At 33.8% G+C, this 13,433-nt stretch overlaps 1 protein-coding gene across 10 annotated transcripts in view; it reads left to right on the forward strand.

Annotated features, from left to right (window-relative positions):
* LOC149796142 (protein polybromo-1-like) overlaps nucleotides 1-13,433 on the forward strand; it is a 228,871-nt gene that overhangs the window by 38,581 nt on the left and 176,857 nt on the right. For 9 of the 10 annotated variants that reach the window (XM_089966069.1, XM_089966068.1, XM_089966062.1 and 6 more), the window contains exons 7-8: nucleotides 2,703-2,870; nucleotides 11,808-11,899. In XM_089966069.1, coding sequence (XP_089822195.1) covers nucleotides 2,703-2,870; nucleotides 11,808-11,899 — 260 coding nt within the window. The remainder of the gene's footprint in view (nucleotides 1-2,702; nucleotides 2,871-11,807; nucleotides 11,900-13,433) is intronic. The other variant, XM_089966067.1, reaches the window with a different exon arrangement.

Raw genomic sequence — 13,433 nt, forward strand, 5'->3', positions numbered from 1 at the left:
TTTCTAATCTGATTTTAATAATTTATGTGTATGCTTATATCATAATAATCTTGAGCAAGTTTGATAATGAGCAAGATCTATTCATATGAGGTGATTTTGAATCAAATTGGCTGAAATTGTTTCAACTCTGTTGGCCATATTTCTGATCAGATTTTGATAAAATTTGGAACATAGGATTATATCATCAAGATCTTGTATGAATTTGATAAAGAACAAGAGGTGCACAAGGTAGTCCAGTGGTCTGAATCTCACCTTTATTGATAACAGCCATCTCACCTTGTCCATATGGATCTGAGTCTCAGGCTCAGCCCATTTGGGTATGTGAGAAAGTTTGCCAGTGACTTCCTGTGGGTTGTGGTTCTTGCTGTGGTTTTCCTGGGTTCTTCCTCTGCCAATTATACTGGCCACCATGTATAGTTTATCAAATATTGAAAATTGGTGTTAAAGCCACAACAACAATAACAACAGTAAATAACAAGATCCACACTTACTAATGACATGATTTTGCATCGGTTTTGCTTAACATGTTGGTACTAATTCTGATCCAGTTATGAGTAAAATAGACTTCAATCTTCAAGATCTTAGATGGGTGCAATTATGAGCATGGTCTTGCATCAGTTTGGCTAAGCCTTTCAGTACTTAGTGAATGCCTATGATCAGATTTCTATCAGATTGAGTAAATAAGTTTTTGTCATCAAGGTATTCAGCAAGTTTTGTTTTGACCAAGATTGGTAATTGTTAATGAAATTTAGTGCAGTTAGTAATACAGTACACTATGTAACAAGTTTGTTAAAAAATAACTTTGTTCTATAAGGAAAGCATGGGAAGTAACCCATCTGATTAATTGTTGAGAATCACAGATTTGGAGAGTCAGAATATTAAGACATAGGATGCATACATTTCAGTTGAATTATTTATAAAAATTGGTAAAGTAATAGTATGCTGGACTCTTGAGCAGCAGTATTGAGGTCAAGTCCCAGATAAAACCGGGTTGGTTGGTGTGTTATGTCCTTTGGGATGACACTTTACTCTCATGGCCCAGCAAGAACTAGCCAAAACCACAAGGCTAAACACTTTCAAGTGGGCTTTGTCCGACCAAACCTGAAATGTTGTCATGTGTCTCTGATGCACACTGAAAAAGAAAGAAAAAAGATAGTAAGTGATGGTGTTAGAGCACATAAGTGCCATTTCGACCAAAAAAGTGTCCTTATCCCAACCAGACCTAAATATTTTTTTGTGTCTTTGATGCATACCAACTAAGAAGAGATAGTAACTGGAAAAACATTTGAGTATATGCATTATTGTTAGAAATGCAGGTAAGCATAAACAGTGGGTGGTGTTGTAATTACTAATTGGAATTTATTGTACACTTCTAGATGTTTGTTTGCAAGTTAAAAAAATATTCCAATCATATTACCCTAAGAAGAACATGCTTATAAAACCAATGTCTAAGGTTATAATTTTTGCAGAGAATTATTTCTAAAAGCATTGCCACATTTTAAATTCATAAATATTTGAAAGTAAGTTTATATTTGATGAAATAGTGGTGGACAGTTGCTAATATTGCCATTTTAAAGTGCCTGAAACATTTGTCATGTATAAAATGTCACATGTGTCATGTATTATTTTGTGACATTTAATGTATTCAGTGTCATTTCTTGGTTATTTTATATTACTACTTTTAAAAGAATAGAGAATACAATATGCATTTCTACCGAAACACTTGCAGATTTGATTAGCCTGTAAAGAAACAAATGGCTACCTACCCTCCCCAATGCTGTTTAAATATCATTGTGTATGACCCTTTCACCATAACTTGAATCTTTGCCAGTAAACTCAATTTGTAAAGATTATTTCTGATTTTAATATAAGTAAGAGACTAGGCATATTAATTATGTATTTATGTTTGGAAAGAGTGTGTATTTGTCAATAATAAAACAAATAAACATAAGAGAAAGGTTGGCAAATAGTTGACATAGATTCTGTTCTTACAATACTACACAAGTCTGCATAATGCAGTGGTCAACTGTTAGTTTATGTAAACCAGTGAGCGATATCAGGACCACCTGGTCTTGTTTTTGTTTGATTTCAACTTCATCTGCCAGTCAAATTCTCTACAAGTTCTTGTGAGAGTTTGATGATGATTTTGACTATATTTTACAGAGTTATGGCCCTTGACTACCTTAGAATTGCCATGCATCCCAGTGTATTTTGAACACAATAGTATTAATGTTGTTTACATCAACCAGATTTTCTGGATAGTTTTTTTCTTCTCAAGATCTCATGAGTTTTGATGATTAGCACACCTGAAATATGTTTTTCAAAGTTCTGGTCCTTGATTGACTTCGAATATTTTTGTTGTTTGTGAGAACTAGTATTATAATTTTGTTTTTCAATGATATTAGTCATGAAGCTTGATATATAGCAAGATCTTAGCAGTTTTATGAATGATTTTGACCATATTTTACTGAGTTAATTTCCAATGATTGACTCAGTGCTACAACCTTGAACCAGTTTCCAGTCCTCGATCCTTTAATGGAAGAAGGCAGGAGATAATGCTCATGTTAATGACAACTTCTTGTCAGCCTGCATTTTATTTATGTAAACTCAGCAGCAGTAGAAACCTAGCTTCTACACCAATGCAAGGTTTATAAAATTAGAGCAAAGGAGAAATAAACCTTTATATGGTAACCCTGTTCCAGTTGTATCGCCAGTATCATGCAGTGATCAAGGAGCCCATTGATTTGAAGACGATTGCCCAGAAGATCCAAGATAATGCTTACACCACCCTGGGTGACATGGAGAGAGACTTATTTTTAATGGTTAAAAATGCCAAGACTTTCAATGAGCCCAAGTCCTTCATATATAAGGTTTGTATATTTTTTTTTAAAAACATTTTCTCAGTCAGTTATGGATCCATATGTTTTGGAAAGCTTTGACCTTAAGATTGATAAGAGGTGTGGTATTGGGAATCAAGAAATGTGGTTTGGCTCATTTGGCCAAGTGTACTTATGATATGGCTTTGCATTTTTTCATTTCTTGTTTGACCATCCTCTGTCCACCAAATATTGCTTGCCACCACTCAGGTCCAATATTGATAAAACTTGAAAAACAAAGATCTTAGAAAAAGGTAATACTGAGTGAAATTTATGCATATTAATGAAGTCATTTTGCATCAGATTGGATGAATTCATTACCATTCTTGGGGCCATTTTTCATAACTGATTTTGGTCAAGCTTCTAGTATCATCAAGATCTCAGACAAGTTTGTTAATGAGCAGATCTATGTTTATGATTTAGATGATATTGAATATAACAAGCTGAACTTGTTACTACTTTGGAAAGTGATATTTGTGATCCAGTTTTGATCAAAATATGCTTTTATATCATCATTATCCCAGACCAGGTCAATACTGAATGAAAATGAAGCATATTTTTCTTGCACATGATTGGCTGAGCTTATTGCCATTTTTGAGGCCATATTTCTGATCTGATTTTGGTCAGACTTTGGATGTGGGCTTGCATCATCAGGATCTCAGGCAGGTTAAAAAATGATTGAGACCTTGCATATTAAGGTGATGCTGCATCTGATTGGATAGCTTATCCTCACTCTAGAGGCCATATTTTTGTGTTGATTTGACTTGGAATATATGCTTATATTGCCACAATTTCCAACAAGCTTACCTTTGAGCAAGATCCGTGTATGTTATCGAGGTGAACATGCAACTGATTGGAGTTTATTACCAATGTATTTCTGATCTGATTCTAAATATAAGAACCACTACTTTCATACAATCCTATGTAGTGAACATGTTTATATGCAGGTAATGCATATTGATAAATCATAGGAAGAGAATCTTAATGATTGTTCATATACACCTCTCACTCAATAACTCACACACAGCAGGGTCCACTAAGATAGACAGCACTGTAAGCGAGGGTGCGAGTTACTGAGGGACCTCCAAAAATTGAACAAATCTGCTGTCTAATAGAGGAAACCTGGGGGTTGTTGTTGTTAGGAAACTGGGCTGTTTAATGTCTGAATCCTCGTTCTATAATCACGTTGAAAATAATTGTTAATAATGCGCTTTTCCTAATGAAGTTGTTTGTTCTTCTGTATAAATAACATTTATTTTCAAAATGTCCAACATGTGTAAGATTGTTTAAACTGGTTTCAACAACCATCACATGTATGCGAAAACATATGTGTATTATGTCAATGCTTTTTGTTTTGTTGATCAGTCTGGTTCCCGGAGTGGTATTTAATAGTATACTGCCAAATTAGGAGTCAATGTAGCAGGGTACTAGACTACTGTTGATACACCACCAAACAAGAGTCCTTTTAAAAAAAACAAAAAAACAAACTAGAGACATTTATTTCATGTGACAATCGTCTACGTTTGGAATTTTTATATTGTTCCTTTAGTACAATATTGATGTCGTGATTTCATTGGAAGTAATAGTGAAACTTTTTATCATCCTTGAGGATATCTCTAAGTGCCAGTTCAGGAAGTCTCTAAACTCACTTGCCCACAATGGTCTGTATCTGTGAAACCATGCTCTTTATTTTACTAAGTATTTGTTTCGCTTGGTTACCTTGCTATCTTTGATCAGTTATGAATGAGTCTGTTAATTTAAGGTAGTTTATGTTACATACACAATAACATTTATAATAGTGTTGATCAACTGAAGTGAGTTCACCCAACATACGACCGGGGCCGCTAGATTTTAAGTATGTAGGATTTGCATGCCTTTTACCTTTTTCTTTTATTCCACCTCCTTTATTTGAGTCAAAAGACATAATTAACATGATAATACAATGGAGGCCAACCTTTTAATTCAGTGCAACAATACAAATACTTCCGCAAATCAGTTATCAAAACATGGTCGGCACTTAACTAGGTTCTCAGAGATACTTTTGGGCATAGCTGTTACAGTAGATTACCACATTTTACATTTAAATACACATTGCATTTATGATGATTACACTTTAGAGGTATGAAAAGATAGAATTAAAATACAAATTTCACTTAATAATTTTTTTTTTACTGCCTACAACTAGACATAAGTGACATTATCATTGATCAAAATTTCCTTGAATTTCTTTAATTATAATGTACTAAGAATGTCATTTTGGGAAAAAATGTAACCAGTTACACCTCTTCCTTGATAACTCGCACACAATGGGGTCCACAAACATAGACGGCACTATAAGCGAGACACGAGTTACTGAGGGACTTCCAGAAATTGAAAAAATCACTTTGACATTGAGAAAACCGGGGGGTGGGTGGGTGGGGTGTGGCATTAAGGAACTGGGCTGTTTATTGACTGAATCCTCATTTTACAATCACGTCAATAATAATTTTTAATAATGCGCTTTTTCTAATGAAGTTGTTCGTTATTCTGTTTAAATAACATTTTTTCCTCAAAATATTCATATGAAAGATCGTTCCAACTGTTTTGAACCATCACGTGTACGCAAAAAATCTGTATATCTGTGTATTACATCACTGCTTTTTGTTTTCTTGATGAGTCTGGTTCCCGTAGTGGTATTTATTAGTATCTTGCCAAATCGGTAGTCCACAATTTAGGAACTAGACTAACTGTTGATACACCACCAAACAAGATTCCTTTTTTTTTTTCAAAAGCACACAGCATTTATTTCGTGATACGTTTACATCGAAACTCAATTTTTTATTGTTCAATTAGTACAATATTAATGTCATGATTTCACTGGAAGTAATAATGGAATTTCTTAACATCCCTGAGGATATCTCTAAACACCAGTTCAAGAATTCTCAGAAACTCGCTTGCCCACAATGGTCCGTATCTGCGAAATCAAGCTCTTTATTTTACGAAGTATTCTTTTCGCTTTGCTGCCTTGTTATCTTTGATCACAGTTATGAAAGAGTCGGTTAATTTAAGGTAGTTTCTGTTACATACACAATAACGTTTATTACAGTGTTCGATTGATCAAATGAAGTGAGTTGACCCGACATACGACCGAGGCTGCTAGATTTTAAGTTAGTCTGAATTTTGTGCCTTTTAACTTTTCTTTTATTCCACCTCCTTTTTTTATTCAAAAGACATAATTAACATGATAATATAAAGGAGGCCAACTTTTAATTCAGTGTAGCAATACAACAAATACTTCCGCAAGTCAGTTATCAAAACATGGTCGGAACTTAATTAGGTTCTCAGAGAAATGCTCGCGGACATAGCTGTTATTTTAGATTGACGCATTTTATGTTTAATTACAAGAGGACACATTGCACTTATGACGATTACACTTAAAAAAAACTAAAAGATGGAACTAGAACACAAATTTCAATTGATGAAATTTTTTATTTAATTTGTATTTATTAAAGTACTGCCTCCACTCAGCGTAAGTGACATTTTGATTGATCGAAATTTCCATACATATCGTTAATTGCCGTGTACTAGGAATGTCGTTTGGAAAGCAAATGTAAAAAATTGTATGAGTTATTTTTAAATTTGATATTTCATAGTGTGATTAAAATTTCCAGGTCCTGTCTACCGTTTTCAACGATAAAACGAGTGATACATCAAAGTTTCTGTTACCAATTTTGATCGTGATTTTCTTCAAGTTCAACAAATAGGGATAATTTTTGGGGGTATTTTCGGGTTTAAAAAATGGGATCCATGCCTGACACTGCGTTATAAGCGGGTTCGCGAGTTATCAGGGCGCGAGTCATCGAGGGAGTGGTGTATATGACTTCTTATTAAAAGATAATAATTTCATAATGTTGATTAAAATTTCCAGGTCTTATCTACTATTTTTGATCATAAAATGAGCGATATATCAATGTTTCAGTTACCAGTTTTGATCGCGATTTTCTTAAAGTTCAAGAACTAGGAATCAATTTTTGGGATATTTTCTGGTTTAAAAAATGGGATCCATGTCTGACCATGTGTTATAAACAGGTTTGCGAGTTATCAGGGCACGAATTGTCGAGGGAGTGGTGTAGTTTATATTTGACTGCTAAAATCTCGATGAGACACAAGTGTCACTTTTTTTATACCATCATCAGCAGCATTGGCAACGTCAGCACTGATTGTTTTGATTTGTTCCATGTTATATTTCAGAGTCATAGGTCAGTATTTTCAGGGTTTTTGTCATACTTTCTTTTCCATTCTGTAATATTCGAAGCATTTGAAATTAGGGATGAAACTTTATATTTGTCATGTACCATATTAGGGATCAGTGTCATAGGTAAAGATCATAGATTTGTATATTGTCACTAGAAGATGTGTTGCATTCCACATTTGGGTTTTGTCTTCATTGTCAGGGTGAAGGTCTTGGGCATCTATTTCATGGTTTTGTTTCTGCGTTGTATCTTACAGCTGTTTGAGGTCAGAGATAAATGATGGTACACTTTTACACTTGTGTTTCCTTTTTTGAAGGCATCACCAGTATCCCAGTAAAGGGTTTATCTTCACAGTCAAGATCACTGATCAGTTTCTCCCATTTTCTGCACTTGAATGTCCTTTGAGATAGAGACATGAAAAGTGGTTACTTTTATGTGTATTGTAATTCTAGAACTTGGTCACAAGAGTTGCAGCCAGATTTCATCATTGTACATTTTTGATGACCTCATCATAGTAGGCAGGGGAAAAAGAATCACTGAATTTGCCTATTGTAGTAGTGGTATAAGTAGTAGTAATAAAAGTAGTGGTAGTAGTGCTTGTAGCTGCTTCCTCTAATGTAGTGGTGTAAAATGATTTCTCTGAGCTTGTTTATTAGCCTAGTTTGGGAAAAGAGTATTGTTTATTCAGCTTGATTACTAAAATTACCAATTGTTACTGGATATTATTTTATCATGGTCTTCTTGCACATTATTCAATACATTATCTTCAGTCAGGTTTTGTACGATGGAAGTTATTGTTCCCTGTTGTTGCAAACCATTCTTTGCAGTAAGTAACATTTTATTCAACCCCTGTTGTTGCAAAGCAGTCTTTGCAGTAAGTAGCATTTGGTTCAACATCTGAGGTTAGCCATCTTTAATGTAAGCAAACAAGCCTCATGGCACATGGCAGGTGTTGCTGTCGACCTTTGTGAAGTCAATTTGGAAAAAGTATCATGCATTGCTCTTTATAATTTGTGAAGGTGGTATTAGCTTACCAGGTCAAAGGCCAAGGGATCTTATATTATGACCCTGCATCACTCATCCATTGTCCTTCCAACCATCAACACTTATTTGTGTTTTATTTTATCAGATTTCAAACAGACTTGTAAGTTTATATCAATGTATGAGACAAGTTTAATTTATGAGCAGCATCCATGCATATTAATGAGGTGATATTGCATATGATTGGCTGAGTTTGTGAACACCAGGGTCCATATTTCTAATTAGAATTTGATGAGACATTGTGTGTAATCTTGTAACATCAAGGTCTCAAATGAGCTTGATTATGAGCATTAGCTGTGCATACTAATGAGTTGTCTTGGATCAGATTGGCTGAGCTTGTGAACAATGTAAAGGTCATATTTTTGAACAGATTTTGAGCAGACTTGTTATGTAAGTTTATATTATCCAGATCTTTGGGTTCTGTTGTGAGCAACATTACCACATTGATGAGGTGATCTTGTATCTGATTGGCCAAGCTTGTAACATGTAAGCTTATGTCATCATGATCTTGGATGAGTTATGCTAATGCTTATAACACTTGTGGATTGTCAAGATATTCAGTTCTAGTAATTTTATATTTAAACCATGTACATGTATATGCAATGTGAGGAAAGTTACCAGTAATAAAGACTATTTAGAATCACAAGTTTGAGATCCTGCAGAATTCTTCCCTTTAAATTTTTTTCAAATAAAAGCAAAAGTTTTGAAGAACATAAGATGCATACATTTCATTGGAACAGGTTAAAATCAGTTTGGTGTCAGCAAAACACAATACATATTAATGCATCTAAAATGAAATGTATGACAGTCAAAACAAGGCGGCACCAATGCACTAATATGGATTTACTTCTCTAGTCTTAAAAATTGAAAGCATTTTGGTATTTATCATTAGCTGTAATTCATATATTGATCAACTAAATGCAATGGTCATCAAAAGAATAAATGTCTTCAAATTTCTGTCCAAATTTCTACATTTCCAGTCATTTTAATATATATATATATATATATATATATATATATATATATATATATATATATATATATATATATACTACCACTGATAGACTTTGGTTGTACTGTATGGGGAAAACACATCCAATTATAATCTATTCACAATTGACAAACTCCAGAAAAGAGAAGTGTGAATAATTCTGAAAGTTCTTATCACTGCTCCCTCAAATGTTTGTTTTCATGTCTAAACCGGCATCTATACAAGGATGTATTTTTAATGAAGTCATGACAAATAAGCCAGCCATTAAAAAATCTTTCTCTAGATTATATCTCCAACCTAATTCAACTAAGACCATTAAATTTTGAATATTTTCTTCATTAAATAACCATTAACGAGGTCAAGAAACAACTGTTCAAATGCTCTTTTACTGTATCAGCACTTACCTTTTGGAATTTCTTATCCCTGAGGACATTTAATTCAAATTCCCATGCTTCATTCAAGTTTTACAAGAAACTTTTTCTTGATAAGCTGCAATGATATATTTGGAGTCTCCCAATACAAAATTATATCATTGAGATAATTTGTGCTTGTTTTATTCTATGTATATATATATATGACTTCTGTCATGCTGAAATGTGTATACCTGTATATATTATATCTTCACACACACACACACACATATATATATATATATATATATATATATATATATATATATATATATATATATATATATATATGACTGCTATAGTGACATGTATTAATGTATTTTAAATGTGTGAGCATGTGCAGCATAAATAAGTGTGTGTAAATAACTTTTTTATTTAACATACTGAAAACCTGTAATAAAATTTGTGGACCACATGGCAAATAGGTCTTTCATGACCACATGTGTTGTCTTTATTAAGTAAAGATTATTATTGTTATTTTTATTATTATTATTATTATTATTATGAGTATTATTATTATAGAAAGTAACAAAATAATGTACATTAGGGATTATAATGAATGATTTTTTAGTTTATACTGGAGTCAAATGTACAATATAAAAACAGTTAATATTAACTTTTGATAATGATTCAATAATTATAATTGTTTTAGGTGAGTTTGTAAAATACCATTGAATTATTATAGTCTAGATGAAGGTACTAACAGAGTAGTGATCAGGGGCACACCTGTATTTCATGCTAGAGATCACAAGTACCATTTATGCAAATTAACTGCAACCAAAACATGGATATGCACCTCTATGCACGCTTATAACAAATACTGTTTAGAACTTTATTAATAATACAATAGAGCCTGTGAACAAAAATCATTTCTGATGCAAACCACTAAAGCATATAGATTTTTTTGCAGAACATTATTGCTAAAAACTTGACCATATTTGAAATATTCTTCAATATTTTTTTGATTTTGATGTTTGATTAAATAGAGTTGTGAATTTGCTAGTATTAAAGTACATGAAACATTTGTTTTTATATGATATCACATGTACATTGTTTTAAGTTATTTCATATATTTAGTGTCTTAACTCACAAATTAATTTAACGTGTATCTTGTATTTTTAGCTTTTTTAGATAAAAGGATGAAGAAAAACCCAGATATTCTTTCATCCTGAATCATTGTCAAATCTAATTACTGTAAGCAAAGAAATTGAAACAGTCGTGAGAAATTCAGTACTTGATCCAAAGCTGATCAGATGATGAGTATCAAACCCATGGTTATGAATGTGTCCAACATTGACTCGGCAGCTTCCATGAGTGAGGATCTCAATGTATTCCAGGTTATGACTGGCTTGGGGGGGTGGGGGTAGACCTAGGAATCTATGCTGATTACACATAATAAGTTGTAATACCAAGTAAGCCTACATACTTTAACGGGTGGTCTGTTCCTAAGTTATAAATCAGGACCTATTCTCAAGGGCATGGAGAGTTCTATTTCTTTCCCTTCAATTTCAGTTATGATATCCCAGATGAGCGATATCAGGCACATTTGACCCTCATGTATATTTAAAGTTTGTGACTACTTACTGTTAAAATGACCATTTGTTTTGGGTCTTTCTTTAAGCATTTTGGAGAAGAATTGCCTAATTGTCACACTTCAGTGATGCTTAAATGGGGTTTGCTTTGAGTAGGATAGCAGTTTAAGATCCTTATTTGATAGGTATTGATTACTGATGGGTTAGGCATGAAAATCATGAAAAGCATATTGAGTGAACCTTTTTCTAACTACTGGATTGTTCACATTATCAAACAAGCATTGAGGCTATCTGAAGGCACTTTTAAGTTCATTCTCAGATAATATGACTGCAAGGCAATGTGCACATCACTTTCTTGCTTGGTTATGTCTTGTACCAAGAGGTTACTTTTTGCAACAGTTGCCCCTAGGATGACCTCCGATCTGATTACTCTTTCTTAGGGATAGGTTTTCAGCTGAGAGTAGTTACAACGAGATGGACACCATCCTATAGACTTTGAAGTGGATTGCTTGGACCCTTTACCATGTAAAATAATTTTGTTCAAAAGTTAAATAAAAGATTTCATATGTAATCGTCCTGAAGTTTAAGTCATCAGTGCATGTATGTGTGATTAATATTTAAAATTGTCTGCCTTTTACATAAGTCCACAGAAATAGCTAAGAATATTATGCAAAAATTGTATTGATATATTCACCTTCACTTTGAAACATCATCTTTTTTTGTAGGATGCCTGTACATTGAAGAAACTCATTCAGACAAAGAAACAAGAATTGGAGTATAAAAAATCTGGAGCTGTCAAGTCTAGTGAAAGAATCAGGTATTCAGAAAGAAAACCAAAATAGCTTTCTGTTTTGTCTACTATTGTGTGCAGAGCACATGATTTACATCTATTTTCAACACTTCTTATGAAATTCTTCTACCTGCCTTTTGCCCATTTTTAAAAATCTGTCTTTGTGTGGAATGCACCAGCTTTTAGCTCTTTTGGTAATAGGTCAGAAGAGCTTATGAAATGGACAGTTGTCTGTCGTCTTATGTCCATTGGCTCAGGGCCCCGAGTGGTGTAAAGCGCTCTTCGTTACGGATCACTGCCATCTCACCTCTGTCTGTGGCGGTTCGAGTCTAAGATTCAGCCAATGTGGGTATGTGAGAAAGCTTGCCAGTAGCTTCTTGAGGGTCAGTGGTTCTTTCCGGGGTTTTCCCGGGTTCTTCCTCCACCATTAATACTGGCCGCCATGTATAGCCTATCGTGTGCTGAAATATGGCGTTAAACCCCACAACAACAACAAAAATGTCCATTGGCTCAAGTTTGTTATCGCTGCTTCTCCTAAACAACTTGGATTTATGATATAAAACTTTAGCCACACATTTGTCTGAAGGTCTAGTTGGTCCTCAATGAAAAAAGTGCTGCTGAGACATCCAGGTTGTCATCCACAGCAGCCATCTTGAAAATCTTGTTAATGCTACTCTTGAATGGATGGTTATGTTAACATAGAGTTTTTACTGCAAGACGTCTTATGATGTCTTGTTGGTCCTAAAGGAAAATGTTGCTGATCTGATACCTATTATGGCCATTGTGTGAGCTATCTTGACAATCTTGTTAATGCTACTCCTCTTAAATGGAAAGTCATAGCATCATGGGGTTCATGGGGTTTTCATGAGAAGACTAATTATGATATCTGGTTGATCTTGAATTAAAATGGTGCTGATCCGACATCAAATATAGTCACCATGGCATTCATCTTGAAAACCTTCTGGTTGCTACTCCTATATGGAAGGTAATATCGATATGAGTTTTTTACCAGAAGACATCTTATGGTGTCTGATTGGTCCTGAATAAAAATGAGTCCAATCTGTTATGTTGAAATATTGTTATTTCTACTAATTTAGAATTGACGGTCATATCAGTATAGGGTTTTCACCAAAAGACCTCTTATTATAAATAATTCGACCTAAATTAATATGGTGCCCAACAAACCTCCAGTATGACTGGCATGGTGAACATATTGAAAATCTTGTCACTCACTAATTCTTCTGAATGGATGTTCATATTGGCATGGGGTTTTCACCAAAAGTCTTCAAATGGTGTTTAGTTTGCCCTAAATGAAACTGGTGCTGAACTTAACCATATAGCTGTCACAGTAACTAACCTGATAATCTACATGTGGTTTTCACTGAAAAACTGTTTGTGATGTCCAGTTATCACTAAATAAAAATGGTGCTGAACTGAAAATAAATATGGCTGCCATGACAGTAAACTTGAAAATCTTGTTATATCAACCTTGCCAAAAAACAAAATCTTATCAACATGGGGTTTTCAGTAAAAGTTTTCTTATGGTGTCAGGTTGGTCCCA

Source organism: Sinohyriopsis cumingii, chromosome 7 (assembly GCF_028554795.1).
Source record: "Sinohyriopsis cumingii isolate HCF-2022 chromosome 7, ASM2855479v2, whole genome shotgun sequence".
In the NCBI taxonomy this organism is placed as follows: Eukaryota; Metazoa; Mollusca; class Bivalvia; order Unionida; family Unionidae; genus Sinohyriopsis; species Sinohyriopsis cumingii.